Source organism: Scylla paramamosain, chromosome 3, assembly GCF_035594125.1.
Source record: "Scylla paramamosain isolate STU-SP2022 chromosome 3, ASM3559412v1, whole genome shotgun sequence".
NCBI lineage: Eukaryota > Metazoa > Arthropoda > Malacostraca > Decapoda > Portunidae > Scylla > Scylla paramamosain.
This window is the reverse complement of record NC_087153.1, coordinates 18,282,932-18,300,490: the sequence shown is the minus strand read 5'-3', so window position 1 is coordinate 18,300,490 and position 17,559 is coordinate 18,282,932. Positions and strand designations below refer to the sequence as shown.

The following is a 17,559-nucleotide window of genomic DNA, read 5'->3' as shown; positions in this document are numbered from 1 at the left end:
GCCAAGTCCTCTTTGTGGGACCAGTAAGGAAAGTTTAGCTTTTTGGGGAGTGCCTTCCATAACCTCCTAGGGGAAAAATGTCAAAGCTACGAAGAAAATTTCCAGTGAACTTAAGAAACGTAAGTGAATCGTATAATTAAGGGAGAGTTCGTACCGACTTATCTTTCTTTTCGTAGGATTTTTTTTTTTTCTTTTTACGTCGGACTGTTAGTGTATCCCAGCCAAGTTTTGTCCTGCAATGAAATCATGTATAGGCTGATGATGACAACGATTCCTTCCCTAATACCGTCTCTCTCTCTCTCTCTCTCTCTCTCTCTCTCTCTCTCTCTCTCATATAGGTATATATCTCAGCTGGAGGAGTTTCTTTCGTATAAAATTACTAGCGTGATGAAGGATCAGTATATGATACGAAAGGAAGAAAGTATTCAGTACAGTATGTCCTGCTATTTAGGGTACGCTTGTCTCTCTTCCTTTGCATAGGGAAGTGTGGTCCCTTGGCGCTCCAGGGATAAATGGTATGCTGGATTCTGTAATTTTAACACCAACCATGTCCCTTTCTGAGACAATGAATGGTTTAAAATTGCAGGATGGGGTACGTATCGTGTTGTGAGCTTCCGTACAACAGTGTGAATGATGTGCTGGTGGTGTAGGAGTAAGGGAGAGAGCAACCGTGTCTCTTGAGTGAGTTAGAGGGTCTAGGGAGGGGATGGGTCTTGGGGGATGAATACCCGGGGGAGGGAGGGAGTGAGGGCCCCTACCATTCACTCCCGCGCATCATGGCCGAGCAGATGGAAGTAAGTTTGCCGGTATTCCCTTTCCAGCTTTCCCCCGTGGGTTACATATAACATGACGGGTGTGGGCGTGGTGTGTGAAACACGGTAGCATGTGGGCGGGATGGGCGTGCAGGCGGCGGGGTTGTGGTGTGTATAGTCACGTCTCCATTTCGAATTTGCTTCTCTTTGGCGCCACGTGAGTGTGATCATCGACCCACAACAAAGGGAACGAGAGGTATCCGTCCTTCTTCCTACCTCTGTTTGCCTGTTAAATATCACCCCGAGATTAGATTAGGGCACTGTGAGGGTGTGTGGGGGTGTGGTGGTGCTGATGGTGCGGGCGTGGGGTGCGTGGAGAACGTAGGGCGTGGGTCCAGCATGACTAGGTGCTGGAGGGCTATGGTGCAGGTGTGGACCCGGCCTGGTGAACACGTTGTGGGGGCCTCACGCGATCCCATGTCCCTGGTGCCTTGCTTATCAGGGTGGGAATCTGCTCTAAGGCGTGTTACTAGGGATATTAAGACTAGTGTGAGCGTTAGTGTTATATTGGTGTGTGTATGGTAACGTGTTGAGTAAGAGGAGTTGGTGAGTGGTTTGCATTCATTTACTCACGTGGTTCGTTCATCTGGTGTCCTGTGTATTAATGCCCACGTACTCTAAGGCGTGGTATTAAGGGTGTTAGGGCAAGTGTGTTAGTTTTAGGTTGGTGTGTATTTTGCAGCAAATGCTAAATAAGGAGTGTGGAGTTTGTCTATTTACTCACGTGGTTTGTTCATCTTGTTCTCGCGCCTAGGAGTTGTGCAGGGTCAGAGTAAAGCCTGTGAGATGTTTGGGACCAGCATAGAGAGTAAATAACACCAGATTCAATATAGAATCCATAACAGATTAACAAGAGAACATGACTAAGTTGTATGCCATGTGGGACGCAGTATAAGGGTGTATGCTTTGGGAAAGCCATTGTGCATGTATATTGTGAGTGGAGTTGAGTATTTTTTTTTAGCATGTTGGGCCACACCAGTTAACACTTACCACTTGTGTCTCTCCCAACATGGGAGCCTGCTAGCTCCATGGTACAGTGCTTTGTTTATAGTTAGAAGTTTGTGAGTCAAGTCTTGGTTCATGGCAGTTTTTTTTGATGAGATGGTTAATGCTTACTTGGAATCTTGGCTACTGAATATTTGGGATTTAGTTATGATATCTCCCTACACCCACTAGGTAGAGACACTGTTATTTCTGGCCAGTAACCAGGAAAATGTATTTAACATACTTGATAAGAACTTGTGGTTAAAACATTTGAAGGGGCTGATGAAAGTTGCAGCATATTTAGTTGTTTCATCTGCTTTGTTTTGTTACGTCATTGTGGTTTGGCTGAAGTTGGGTTAGGTGATCATGGGTTTGTTCCCTTCAGCCACATGCCACAGCAGATGTTAGAACACAACCCCTGGCTGATACCTGATATCCATTCACAGCAGGGTGGACAGTGACATGGATGTAAGTAAGGCCACCTTTTAACTCTTATTAGTGTATTTCATCTTTCACCATAACCTGACTTCACTGCTTTATATCTTTTTTCACCCATCCTGGCTATCTCCCAAATACAAATATATATATATATATATATATATATATATATATATATATATATATATATATATATATATATATATATATATATATGGATGTAAGGAGACAGTCTGTCATCCTCCATCCTGCCAAGGAATCAAACCCAGGATCTCTCAGTTGTGAGCCGAGTATGCTAACCACTGCAGTATGGAGTAGTCTGGCCACAGAACTTGATTTTTGCAGTTTATCTGGCTTGATTGCTATGATGTGATCCACTGGTGATTTTCTGGCTGCAATGTACTGCTCCATGTTAGGAGTTTATATAAGCTGGATTATGTTTGGTTTAAGATGGGGTCAGGGGGATCAAGAGGGGAGTTCAGAGGGCAAGTCAGATCAGGTTAGGCTTGTGATAATGCTGTGGGAATGCAGTGCAAGGGGAACCTCCTCTGTAAGTACTTAAGTAATTAGTTAGGAGTTTGTTAGGATGGTAGTCATGTCTAGCGAGTGTGAAAGTAAAATTCTGTCTGGAACGATATGGATTTGATATTGTAATTATAATTTAAGATCATAACATTATTATCAGTTGCAACATTATTTATTTGCTGATATTTATCTTGTCTTTTCCCCAGCTGAAAATGTTATTTATTTATTTAGTTACTAATTAATATACTTATTTACTTATGTTCATAAAAAATCATAACTAGCAAAATTTAAAATCCTGCAATGCAACAGTATACACAATTCCTACTTTTTAATAGTCAGGAAAGAAAAGCTTGTCTGCAGACCACATACATAACAGAGTGATGAGAGCAGGCACAAGTAACAGACCAGTTTGCGATGATAACATTCTTATTCTTGTGATATCTAATTCATAACACACTATGGTTGCATTTAAAAGCAATGCCTCAAGCCATTGTTGGGAAGAATGGCAATTTTGTTCACCCTGCTGGTGAACTGCCTTTTGTGAGAATACTTACCTGGTTGGTTACTCTATCACACTCTGACAGTTGTAGCAAGGATTTTAACCTCAAACAAATCATGTCTTTCCTACCACATGGTGTCCGTCACATCCACCAACTCATATAAAAGTACACTGAGTAACTGTGGCATAGTGTTATCTGGAGTTTCAGAGAGGTGGTGCTTGTGTATATTGTTGCATGCAAGGCCTCATGTATTCAAGATGATTTTGCATGATAGTAGGTGAACCTTTGCCTTGAAGAGAAGTGCTAGTGTCAACAAAAAGCTTCACACCCACAGATTGTAGCTGGAGATATCAATAACAAAATGGAGAAGATCTGCGACAAAGAGAAGAGAGTGGAAAGGATGCCAGTTGATGAAATGACATCCAAAGATTACTACTTTGATTCGTATGCCCACTTTGGAATCCATGAGGTTGGTGTCACTCTTGTATCAGATGTAAAGTTGTGATGCAGCCATTTTAGCAAAAACTGAATTTAAATGAACATGAAGTTCAATTGCATGGATTATTAAATAGATGTTTTCTTCAAAATACTCACTTTCCAAGAGTCAAAAAGAATTATATAGTACTACAAAATAATTTATTTTGAGATCAGAATATGTTTTTGTAGAAGGTAACTAGTTTTAGATGCTTTCAGAATTTTAACATTCCTTTATAAGACTTGAACAATTTCTATGCATAAGTAAGATATTATTTTCCAAGAATGCTATAAATAATTGCCTCTTTCAGGAAATGTTGAAGGATGAAGTACGTACCTTGACGTATCGCAATGCCATGTACCACAACAGGCATTTGTTTAAGGGCAAGGTAAGACTGTTTAAAGTATTAAGTCTTCCTACACTGCTCGGATGCTGAATTAGACAAATTATGGTGGAAGAACAAGAGCTTTCACATTTTGATCCGTATTGATTGTATAGATTTCTTCACTTAATGATCCTTTTACTTTGATAACATGCATAGTGCTCTCACCTGTCATAATATCTATATAGTGACGTCCTTGGCTAAATTGGTAATTTGTCATTGACTTTGTTTCTTGTTGATTTGCCTTAGGTGTCAGTTGTATGGAATGGTGGTGTTCAGATATAAAAGAAAGTAAGAGTATTCCTTTCAAGTAATAAGGTCAAGTAAGTTATTCAAATCAAGGCTAGTGTTAATGTAGATATTTTTAAGAAAAGACTAAAAATGTTTCTATTCACTGACTGTTACAATATTGGGGACTTGTGTATTACAGAGAACTATGGTTTCTGATGTATGTAATTATGTAGTGGGTTGTATTTTTACAGTGCAATCTATATGTGTGTGTGTGTGTGTGTGTGTGTGAGAGAGAGAGAGAGAGAGTGAATATTCACTTATAATGTTCATGATTAAGTATTTATAATCATGGAGGCTTTATAGAATGCCTTTCCTTGGTGGAATGAAGCCTGAAAAAACTAATAAACAATAAAATAAGGAACCTGGAGATGAAGAATATTGACTAATTTAGTGATTTAATGTTTGTTTGTAGACTGTCCTTGATGTGGGCTGTGGCACGGGAATCCTCTCCATGTTCGCTGCAAAGGCTGGTGCTGCTCGTGTGATTGGCATTGAAATGTCAAACATTGTGGAACATGCCAAGAAAATCATTACTGCCAACAATTTAGATAAGGGTAAGCGTGAGACTTACTTGTTGCAGACATAAAGGTTTATTTATTTCCTTATGTTATACAGTATGAAAGTTTTGGAAAACAGTTCATATTATATAGCAGAATCAAATTTGCATAGTTGTATTTGTGTTGTTTTGAGTTAATCTAAATATTTGTATTTTTGACAGCTATTCTTACAGAAATCTTCATATTCACACATACAGTTTTACATTCAACCATGTTCTCCCATGAATACATTTGTTTTCCCTCTTAATATACAGTTGTGGAGATCATTCAGGGCAAAGTAGAGGAGGTCACTTTGCCAGTGGAGAAAGTAGACATCATCATCAGTGAATGGATGGGTTACTGCCTCTTCTACGAGTCCATGCTGGAGACTGTATTGTATGCCCGAGATAAATGGCTTGCTCCTGAGGGCATGTTGTTCCCAGACCGGGCTACTCTCTTTGTGGCTGGCATTGAGGTAGCTAATGTGAAACATGCTTGTGAAATAAGATGTGCTCAAAATTCTCATGATTAACACTGTCATAGATATGCCAATATATATCCTAGTAGGTTCTAAAGTTTATAGATGTGTGAATATGTACATTTTGATTAAAGAAGGGATATCTTTCTTAGGATCGCCAGTACAAGGATGACAAAATCAACTGGTGGGACAGTGTCTACGGGTTTGACATGTCATGCATTAGGGAAGTGGCCATGACAGAGCCTCTGGTGGACGTGGTGGAGGCCAAACAGGTGGGTCTGGAAGCTCACTGTACATAATCATGAGTGTTGGGGCAAGAGTTACATTCTTGGAATGCAAGTACTCTCTCTCTCTCTCTCTCTCTCTCTCTCTCTCTCTCTCTCTCTCTCTCTCTCTCTCTCTCTCTCTCTCTCTCTCTCTCTCTCTCTCTCTCTCTCTCTCTCTCTCTCTCTCTCTCTCTCTCTCTCTCAAAACATGAACTGGATCCTGACTAATGATAGAAGAAAATGTATATCAGTGAGATACAAATTTATAGTAAAGGTGATTTTTTTCACTTTGTGCTTAATTTCAGTTGTATGAATGTTTTTTTGCCCCCATAGTGAATAAGAAATGCAAAAGCACACGATTGGTTATGGCATCACTTGTACCACAGTTTGTCATGTGGATATTTACCATTTTGCATATTATGTAAGATGTACCTACATGTGTTTTGTTTTTGTACCTGTAGTGAATAAAAATGCATTACCCAGAAGTACATGATTGTGGCATCAGTTGAACCACACTTTCTTCCTCAAGTTCCACCTTCTTGAAGGGAAGGTCACCTTGTGTTCTAGTCTGGACTTGAGCCAAGGCTTGTGGATATGTGTGGTGGTGTGCTTACTATTAAATCAAATGTGACATTCATCATTAATAACTACTTATTGTTTTCGATTCATGTATGCAATTCAATCTTTAATACACAATGTTGGTTATCTTCCAGGTGGTGACTAACTCTTGCTTAGTTAAAGAAGTCGACTTGTATACCGTCAAGAAAGAAGATCTTGCCTTCAGTGCTCCATTCCACCTACAGGTAATATGTCTGATGATATCCTCACCATTTATTATCTTAAGAATGCAAGAAAATAAGGAAAGCTATATGTGGCAGTTCCTTTATGAACCTACCTATTTCCACCCCACATCCCCATCCATAAATATGATAAATATGTCTAATCTTTTAAAGCTCCCTAATGACTCAGCACTAACAACCTGATTACTGAGTCCACTTCATTCTTGGTTTTCCATTATGTGTTTTGCTGAGTTATGGTGTAGGACAAGAAATCAGATGAACTGGATCTTTTCAGGTTTCATAAATTCTCTCTCTCTCTCTCTCTCTCTCTCCTCTCTCTCTCTCTCTCTCTCTCTCTCTCTCTCTCTCTCTCTCTCTCTCTCTCTCTCTCTCTCTCTCTCTCTCTCTCTCTCTCTCTCTCTCTCTCTCTCTCTCTCTCTCTCTCTCTCTCTCTCTCTCTCTCTCTGGTGCAGAGGGTTGCTATGCACAGCTCAAAATGGGCCAGAATTGCATGGTCTACCTTCATGTTGGAGCCCCTGATTACCCAACAGACATTGGATACAGACCTTGTCAGAAAATTGTAACCTTAACATGGAACACTCAGAAGTCCAGTATCTTTTAATGTGCTAGTATGCTTTGTGTGTTGATATATTATGGAAAGGATTTTTCATTGTGCTATGTTTGTATAACGTTTCAGAAATGGAACTATCCTTTATGCATTGGCCCATTGTCTTTCAGGTGCTGAGGAATGACTATGTCCATGCTCTTATCACATACTTCAACATAGAATTCACAAAGTGTCATAAGAGAACTGGCTTTTCAACTGGTAAGAAATTTTTTGTGTTACAATGGATGAGAATGTTCTGTTAAGATGTACAAGGAAAGTTAAGAGAAAGGAAGGGAAGCAGAGGGAAAGGAAAGGAGGAAGGGAAACAAGGAAAGTTAAGGGAAAACAGATGAAATATTAAAGGTGAAAAGGATGGGTACTGAAAGGGAAGGAAACAGAATGAAAGGAAAGCAAGGAGGGAAATGTAAGGAAAGTGAAGGAAAAAAAAAAAAACATAAGGAGATTAGAATCTGGTTTGGGGAAGAGAAGAGTGGAAAGATTTGGTCTTAGTTTTGGAGGTTCTAAGTTTAGAGTGCAGTTTTGGAAGATTTCACAAGTCACTGAGATGTTCAAACCTTTAAGTGTATGGATTTGCTTTTCCTCTCCAAGATCTGGTAGGCAAAATTAAATGAGATGTGCATCATAGTGTCAGATTTGATGAGTTATCCTTTCATGCAGCACATTAGTTTGACTTGAGTTGTATAGAGTTCCTGGTATTGATGATATATTGTTTTGCAGCTCCTGAGGCAAGATATACTCACTGGAAGCAGACAGTATTTTACTTCGATGATTACCTGACTGTAAAACACGGGGAAGAAATCTTTGGCACATTCATCATGAAGCCTAATGAACGTAACAACCGCGATCTAGATTTCCACATTGATATGGAATTCCATGGGGAGTTATCAGATTGTCAGGAATCTCATAAATACAAGATGCGTTAACTTTTAAGGTGAGTTCTGAGTTTGTTGTGTGTTTTCGTTTTTGAATGTCTGACTTAAATGCTTGGAAAATTAATTACCTATTGTATTAATTTATGTATGCTGTACAGAATGAGGAAATTTGTGAATGTTACTTTTGCTATAGTAAGTCACATTTTAGGTAAAGGACATTTCAGGTTTTTTTCTTTCAAGTTCCTGACCCCTACCAACTGAGATACAAAACACTTGAGTGGTATATAGTAAATGTGTGCTTGAGTTATGTGGTAAATTCAGACTTGAATCCTGATTTAAGTCAAATTTTAATCTCAAAAATGAATTATGTATGAAAAACTATATCATTGAGGGAAATAGGTGTGATCCAAGAGTTAGTCTAGAAGGGAGTGATTGGGAACTTCATCTTGATTTCTTTTATTGGGATATAGGTTTACATGGTGAGATATATGTATATATGTGTACTATATGATTAAAGAGTGAAACCCAAATGGTATCCTGGAGTTCTAGGGTGTGGAGTCTGTGTGACTGGAAGGTAGCATGAGGAGAGAAGGAAAACCAAAGTAAAAATGTTTGCTGTACTTATCACTTAGCATTTAGCCAGTGCTGCTTTTCCTTGGTTTTGAAAAAGATGGATAACATACCAGATATGAGCTTCTAAGTTACCAACAGCATGGCCTTAAAAAGATCAGTAGCTCTCTCTGGCAGGAGGAGGCAGTAGACACCTGCCGAAACGATAATTACTCCCAGTGAGGTCTAAAGCACTTTTCAGGCGGTGCTGTGAACTTATCATTAAACCCAGCTGTGACCTCACTGAACGTTTCCCTTTGTGTCTCACAACACAAGGGGGCAGTCACAGCCTGCCCTCTAAAGACAACTCTCTTTCTCCACATAAAACTACAAGCACCTAATAACACACACACCCTTCACTCAAAAATTTTAAAATCATCGTGGCGACTCCTACACCAGCCTCGGAGTCCCCATCTGGGGAGGGGACCATAAATGTCCCCAGGTCAGACTGCCTTTCTGTCGACGACCCTAAGTGTCTTGACACCCCCCTCAACTTTTTCTTCATTAACTTCTGCAACATTCGCGGTCTAAGATCTAATTTTCAATCTGTAGAACACCACCTCTCCTCCTCTAAACTTCATCTTCTTTTCCTCACTGAAACTCAGGTGTCTGAGGCAACTGACAGTAGCCCTTTTTCTGTTCCCTCCTACTTTTTCTATCCTCATTTTCGATCCAAAGCTGGATGCTGCGTTTATGTGCGCAATGACTTAACCTGCTCTCGTGCCCACGCTCTTGAATCTTCCGAGTTTTCCACCATCTGGCTACGACTACAGAGTCATTCTCATACTAAATTTATCTGTGCTGTATACCTCTCACCTAACTCCTCTGATTATAAGAAATTCTTTGACTACTTAACTTCCAAAGTGGAGCACATTCTGACCCTCTTCCCTTTTGCAGAGATCTCCATTCTTGGAGATTTCAATGTTCACCACCAGCTTTGGCTTTCCTCTCCCTTCACTGACCATCCTGGTGAACTAGCCTACAACTTTGCTATCCTCCATGACCTAGAGCAATTGGTGCAACACCCTACTCGTATTCCTGACCGTCTTAGAGATACGCCCAACATTCTTGACCTTTTCCTGACCTCTAATCCTTCTGCTTATGCTGTCACCCTTTCTTCTCCGTTGGGCTCCTCCGATCACAATCTCATATCTTTATCTTGTCCTATCGCTCCAATCCCTCCTCAGGATCCCCCTAAGTGAAGGTGCCTCTGGCGTTTTGCCTCTGCTAGTTGGGGGGACCTGAGGAGGTATTTTGCTGATTTTCCTTGGAATGACTACTGCTTCCATGTCAGAGACCTGTCTGTGTGTGCTGAGCGCATAACAGAGGTGATAGTGTCTAGCATGGAGGCGTACATTCCTCACTGTTTTTCTCATCCTAAACCTTCTAAACCTTGGTTTAACACAGCTTGTTCTCGTGCTATACATGATAGAGAGGTGGCCCACAAAAGGTACTCAAGCCTTCCATCACCAGAATCTCATGCACTTTATATTTCTGCCCGGAACCATGCCAAGTCTGTTCTCCAACTAGCCAAAAACTCCTTCATTAACAGAAAATGTCAAAACCTTTCAAGATCTAACTCCCCTTGTGATTTCTGGCATCTAGCCAAAAATATCTCCAATAACTTTGCTTCTTCTTCTTTCCCTCCTCTATTTCAACCAGATGGCACCACTGCTATCACATCTATTTCTAAAGCTGAACTCTTCGCTCAAACCTTTGCTAAAAACTCTACCTTGGACGATTCTGGGCTTGTTCCTCCCTCTTCTCCACCCTCTGACTACTTCATGCCACATATTAAAATTCTTTGCAATGATGTTTTCCATGCCCTCGCTGGCCTAAACCCTCGGAAGGCTTATGGTCCTGATGGGGTCCCTCCTTTTGTTCTCCGAAACTGTGCCTCCGTGCTTGCACCTTGCCTAGTCAAACTCTTTCAGCTCTGTCTGTCAACATCTACCTTTCCTTCTTGCTGGAAGTTTGCCTACATACAACCTGTTCCTAAAAAGGGTGACCATTCTAATCCCTCAAACTACCGTCCTATTGCTTTAATTTCCTGCCTATCTAAAGTTTTTGAGTCTATCCTCAACAGGAAGATTCTTAAACATCTATCACTTCACAACCTTCTATCTGATCGCCAGTATGGGTTCCATCAAGGCCACTCTACTGGTGATCTTCTGGCTTTCCTTACTGAGTCTTGGTCATCCTCTTTTAGAGATTTTGGTGAAACTTTTGCTGTTGCCTTGGACATATCAAAACCTTTTGATAGAGTCTGGCACAAAGCTTTGATTTCCAAACTACCCTCCTATGGTTTCTATCCTTCTCTCTGTAAATTCATCTCAAGTTTCCTTTCTGACGTTTCTATTGCTGCTGTGGTAGATGGTCACTGTTCTTCTCCTAAATCTATTAACAGTGGTGTTCCTCAGGGTTCTTTCCTGTCACCCACTCTCTTCTTATTATTCATTAATGATCTAAACCAAACTTCTTGTCCTATCCACTCCTACGCGGATGATACCACCCAATACTTTTCCACGTCTTTTCATAGACGTCCAACCCTTCAGGAGGTAAACATATCACACAGGGAAGCCACAGAACGCTTGACTTCTGATCTTTCTAAAATTTCTGATTGGGGCAGAGCAAACTTGGTATTGTTCAATGCCTCAAAACTCAATTCCTCCATCTATCAACTCGACACAACCTTCCAGACAACTATCCCCTCTTCTTCAATGACACTCAACTGTCCCCCTCTTCTACACTGAACATCCTCGGTCTGTCCTTTACTTATAATCTGAACTGGAAACTTCACATCTCATCTCTAGCTAAAACAGCTTCTATGAAGTTAGGTGTTCTGAGACATCTCCGCCAGTTTTTCTCACCCCCCCCAGCTGCTAACTCTGTACAAGGGCCTTATCCGTCCATGTATGGAGTATGCTTCACATGTCTGGGGAGGTTCCACTCATACTGCTCTTCTAGACAGGGTGGAATCAAAAGCTTTTTGTCTCATCAACTCCTCTCCTCTAACTGACTGTCTTCAGCCTCTCTCTCACTGCCGCAATGTTGCATATCTAGCTGTCTTCTACTGCTATTTTCATGCTAACTGCTCTTCTGATCTTGCTAACTGCATGCCTCCCCTCCTTCCACAGCCTCGCTGCACAAGACTTTCTTTTTTCTCTCACCCCTATTCTGTCCACCTGTCTAACGCAAGAGTTAACCAGTATTCTTAATCATTCATCCCTTTCTCTGGTAAACTCTGGAACTCCCTGCCTGCTTCTGTATTTCCACCTTCCTATAACTTGAATTCCTTCAAGAGGGAGGTTTCAAGACACTTATTCATCAATTTTTGACCACTGCTTTGACCCTTTTATGGGACTGGCATTTCAGTGGGCATTTTTTTTATTAGATTTTTGTTGCCCTTGGCCAGTGTTTTTCCTACATAAAAAAAAAAAAAATTAAACCATCTTAATTTAATTTGTTTCAGGTGATTGCTGTATAACATTTGAATTCAGTCAGGTACAGAGACTGATATTAACTACCAATTATGAACAATTATTTGTGATAGTTTATTGTAATTTAGTAATTTTTGAAAGGCAGTAATGCTTATCTGTCTGTCTTGTAATGGGTTATTTTAACTTGTTCTTCTCTACAAGACAAGACTGCTCATGTTTCTGTCTTTGCAGATGTGAATCCTGTAACGTCCATCAGTGAAATTATCGGAGTGTTGATACAAGATGAAGTAGTAAAGATTTACTGGTCGGCGATATTTTATTTGATTTCTTTAAAGAGTTATTTGTCTGACAGGAATTTGTAGTGTACAAACATTATTATTATTATTACTATTACTACTACTACTTCTACTACTACTACTATTATTATTATTATTATTATTATTATTATTATTATTATTATTATTATTATTATTATTATTATATTTAATTATTATTATTATTAATATTTCATAGTGTTATCAATGCATTTCGGATTGCTTTTCATATAAGGACAAAGAACTTAAAACCTTGGAAGAAGTTTTATGAAGGACTGATGTTTGAATATTTTAATATTGATCTTTGATTAATAGGAGTCATGTCATTGTATGGAGCTCTTGGTAACAATGTTAGATTTGTATGCAGTTATTATTATTACTTTTATTTCTTTATTTTCAAAATATTTTAACTTTCATGGGTGCCACAGTATTTGCATGGAAGGATCATTTGTATTAAATTGTGTAATTATTATTTTTTTTTTTGAAGTTGATAGCAGGTTTCCAGTCTCATTGTGTGGTTTCTTCACTGCGTGGTGAGCGTTGATGCATAGTCTGAGAACCACAGAAAATATCTTTGGGATGTGCAGTAGTTTTAGACATTTTTATGAAACTTGTGGATGAGAAATAGACTCTGTCTCTCTAAATCCATGTGTCTGGAAAAAAAAAACATGGTAGATGAGCCTAGCGACCTTGCCTCTCCAGTGCCAGCAGACTGAGCAGAGACTCATGTGTCGTGTGACTTTCCCTGCTGAGGCCATGGCCACTATTTGTCTCGTGGACAGTGATGGTGTAGATTTTCGGTGACATTGAAGACGATGTCTAACAGTGTAAATATGCTGAATTCAGTCAAGTTGAAAGTGTTAAGAGAAGTCTTCACTGTGGATGGTATTCTGAGAAAAGCATGAGTATTAAAACAATTCATATATAAGTTTGAGCAACACTGCAATGTGAAATGAGAAGTCTACTACTGAAACTGAACCAGTTTTCTTCCATCTCTCATGTGCTGGCAAGAGCATTTTGTATCAAGTCATCAGTTAAGTATGACTAGTTAATCCTGTACTGTTATTCTTCATAATAAACTTTAGTATAACCTACTGTATTGCTATTAAAGATAATACATAGGAGTTGAAAATTAGGGATTTTAGCACAGGATCCAAAGAGTTGATTATGGCTTAGGTCATTTATTGGGAACAAGTTCTGAATTAAGGCAGATAGTTATTAGCTGTATTAATAGAAAATATTAATATATTAACTCCTTGTGATCTTCCACCTTGCGTTCTTTATAACGTAGAAATCATTCCCTGTAAATGAAATTTACCAATTATAAAATTAGGATGAAGTGTCAAGTGTGAAGATTTTTAGGAATAGCAACAGGAGAAGAGAGGAACTGAATTACCTTGAAAGGGTGCTCTATACTAATTGGAAATACATCTAATTAGTACACATTCAAGTTTTTATTATCAACACAGCTTTATGATTCTCATGGATTATCTATCAAGACTTAACTTAGTCCAACAATACACTCCTGAAGTAAGCTTTCACTCATACTTTTAGTTTCCTGAATATTGGTTGATATATCAGCAATAGTCATTTGTGATATGCACTCATTGTATGTCTTGTGGAGAACTTGATTGTGGATTTTCTTGTTTTGTGTTGCCTGCAGCCTTTATATTAGTTCCAGTCATTAATCATTGAGTTCATCAAAAGCCACAAGTCATATTCATCATGTAAGTTGTTTCATGTGTTGAAGAAGTCACTGCCATGTTCTCCACACAGATTTTAAAGAAATACTCAGGTTGCAGGTGTTGCTGTAAAATGTGTTCTCAGTTCTGATCCAGAGAAGTACTAATTTTCCTGAAAGGAGAATATTTGATTCAGTTTTCTGCTATTGGATCAAACTACAGAATTTGTCCGAGAGTTGTCGAAGTGTGGCTTCTGTACATCATTGGCTTTTGTATGTATCAAGACGAGTTGAGTTGATTTGTGGCTTCCTCAGATGCCTTGCCTGAAAGCATTAGTGAATTTCCAACTACTCCATCTGCAACACAAAAGAATTAACATGTGCCTCAACATGTCCATAGCATTCGTGTAATTGTAATTGAGGGTGAATCGTGGCGTCACTGATCTGATAAGAGTTTCCAGGTTCGTTTTTTTTTTTTTTTTTTTTTTTTATAAAATGTGAAATGCATTGAAATTGTGGAGTGAATAACTGGATGCCCAGACTTGGTGCTTCCTCTGACAGTCATGGATGATATATTCCAGTGTTGTGGAATAACAGTCACCACTTTAGCTATAGTTAATATTTGTGGCCTTGTTTTCTTTTCCAGATAGCTGTTTTTATGTTCTTGATTTCTGGCCTGGATGTTACTGAGGATCTAAATGGCGCAACAAAAACGGTAGTTTGGTGTCCTCAGTTAGGATTTTGGGACGGATTTCTTGGCTGCTCTTGCATGTCTGATTTTTTTGAGAGGTGTAGGTTGTTTCAGTAAGTTGAAACTCATATTGGAAAGAGCAATGTTGAAATTGAGTAAAGATGTGGCTGTAATTTCTCATAAATCCAACCACCCCACTAGCTAACACATACCAGCTATTTCTGAAAATAGCTGCCTATTTTTCACTGTACCACCTTTGGGGGTCATTGCTTGACAGGAAACTGGGTATCCTTAAGTCCAAGCATGTCTTTTTATTCCAGGGGGCATGCTGTACTTTTTTTTTTTCTACAATTACTATTTTAACTCGTGAAGCGGGGAAGTACGATGATAAAGGCAAGTACCTTATAAGTGAAGAGTGTAATGAGGTTGAAAATGTTTGAATTTATTAAGTGTTGATACTGCATGAGAGTATGGTAGCTGCTAAATTAGGGTATATATATATATATATATATATATATATATATATATATATATATATATATATATATATATATATATATATATATATATATATATATATATATATATATATATATATATATATATATATATATATATATATATATATATATATATATATATATATATATATATATATATATATATATATATATATATATATATATATATATATATATATATATATATATATATATATATATATATATATATATATATATATATATATATATATATATATATATATATATATATATATATATATATATATATATATATATATATTGCGAGTGTTTTGGGCGATAAATTTAGTCATGAACGAAATATCCCCGTACGCACATATTTAACTAATAATGAGAACGTACAACATTGAAAGGTACTAGAGCGGCAAATAATAATGAAAAGTAACAAATGCACGTTGTCAGAGGGAGAGAAAATGGAAGGAGCGGAAACATTAAATTTTAATCTACAGGAAGGATTATTGCGGCGGTATTTGTTGGGGTAGTATTACGTCACGCCGTATGAAGAATACTGACTGAATATGAATATTACGAAGTGTTTTGTCGATGTCACCAAAATTAAACCATGAAGTTGATTTTCGGAATATAAGTATAACAACACCATTGCTTACTCAAATTCCCAGAGGTCCTGACCCTATCACGTCAACAAAAAACTATGCCTAAGATCTTATGAAATATAATGAATAAATAGACTATACACTAGACTCTTGGCTATATATCGACAACACGAGGCTCGCTAAATGTCTTGTGTTGTAACTGCGGTGTCTTCCAGCGTATCTGATACGTGTCCTATCGCTTTTTTGCAAACAAAATCTTGATAAAACGTCGGACGAGGATGCTATTTTGGCAGTGAATGTTTGAGGCCCCGACCTAAGTAGCAAAAATATGCTTTGGTATATAAGAATAATGAAGGCAATTACAAGAGTAAATTTAGGGTAAACTTAGATAAAATTTACAGGCACTGGTAACGATACTACTAGTAGGTATCGTCATGATAGATACCCCGCCCACTCAACCTTTCGTGACGTCGATGTGACGTTAACTATGACCTAAGAGTAATCATCCAAGCAGCAGTTCTGCCTCTGCCTCGCACACACACACACGCACACTACTACTACTACTACTACTATTACTACTACTACTACTACTACTACTACTACTACTACTACTACTACTAAATGCTATAATACACATCCTCTCAGTCACTCCTAGCTTCAAAATGCAACAGTACAAAATTACTTGACGGAACCGTAAACAAGCATGCATTCATTCTTATTTCATTCAGACAGAGCACGGATAAGTGACACAGCATAGCACAGCACGGCAGCAGCCAGCAGGAACTCGGTCTGTCTTGTCCTTGCTGGTGACGGCCACACACGCCCCCTCGCCCCGTGGTTCCGTAAGTGTGCTGTGCATTCACCTTAACATTTGATCCCCTAATGACTCATCCCTTTTATTACACAGTAGGCGAAGAAAGTAAGAAGAAAGCTGTCTTGACTTGCTAAATACTGCCTATAAAAATGCAAGGAGACAAGTAGGAATTAAAACTGGTATCGTGAAAGTAAGAATAGTTAATGGTTTTTGCATGGGAAATATCTTTTGTTAATAGGTTTGCTGGTTAGTTAAGCCGTCTGGACTTGCTAAATACTGCTTGGAAAAATGCAAGGAAACGAATAGGAATTAAAACTAGCATTGTGAAGAGAAGAATAGTTAGTATTATTTATGCGGGAATTATCTTTGTTAATATATTTTTAAAATTAAGACGGTTAGTTTACTCTCTCTCTCTCTCTCTCTCTCTCTCTCTCTCTCTCTCTCTCTCTCTCTCTCTCTCTCTCTCTCTCTCTCTCTCTCAATAACTGTAAAAGTGCAGTCTTATGTCAGTTTTACTGTATACACGAGTTGGCCTTGAGAATCTCCGGGACGTGTGGGCGTCATTTTTCTTTCCGCATCTTGTTCTTTAGCGTGTGTAGTACAATGGAGTGTTTAAGTGTTTATCAAGACAGACTCTCTCTCTCTCTCTCTCTCTCTCTCTCTCTCTCTCTCTCTCTCTCTCTCTCTCTCTCTCTCTCTCTCTCTCTCTCTCTCTCTCTCTCTGTGTGTGTGTGTGTGTGTGTAGTACGTATATCCATAATCATGTAGGTAGCAAATTTGTTTTTCTTTTCTTTTCTGTTAATAATCTTATTTTTAACTCCAGGCTTGTGTTATCTCACTTTTTTTTGTTTGCTCCACATCCGTTTACAAACAATGCCTTACTAATTACTGTGTGTATGCGTACTTCTTTTCGTCTCTCGGTTTAGTTCATTCTAGCATCTTTCCTCC

The 17,559-nt window shown here is 38.6% G+C and overlaps 1 protein-coding gene across 9 annotated transcripts; it reads left to right on the top strand.

Moving 5' to 3' along the window:
- The first annotated feature begins 62 nt into the window (after window positions 1–62).
- Window positions 63–13,419, top strand: LOC135092083 (protein arginine N-methyltransferase 1-like). Of its 9 annotated transcripts, XM_063990327.1 has the most exons (11): window positions 994–1,008; window positions 2,182–2,264; window positions 3,594–3,728; window positions 4,045–4,122; window positions 4,820–4,961; window positions 5,219–5,418; window positions 5,574–5,693; window positions 6,401–6,490; window positions 7,205–7,292; window positions 7,812–8,025; window positions 12,247–13,419. In XM_063990327.1, the coding sequence occupies exons 2-10, from the start codon at window positions 2,259–2,261 to the stop codon at window positions 8,015–8,017; spliced, it is 1,065 nt and encodes a 354-aa protein (XP_063846397.1). In that variant the 5' UTR covers window positions 994–1,008; window positions 2,182–2,258; the 3' UTR covers window positions 8,018–8,025; window positions 12,247–13,419. The 9 variants fall into 9 exon arrangements, with proteins under 9 accessions (XP_063846376.1, XP_063846368.1, XP_063846405.1 ...); XM_063990306.1 differs by lacking the exons at window positions 994–1,008; window positions 2,182–2,264 and adding an exon at window positions 63–119; XM_063990298.1 differs by lacking the exons at window positions 994–1,008; window positions 2,182–2,264 and adding an exon at window positions 477–592.
- Window positions 13,420–17,559: the final 4,140 nt, after the last annotated feature.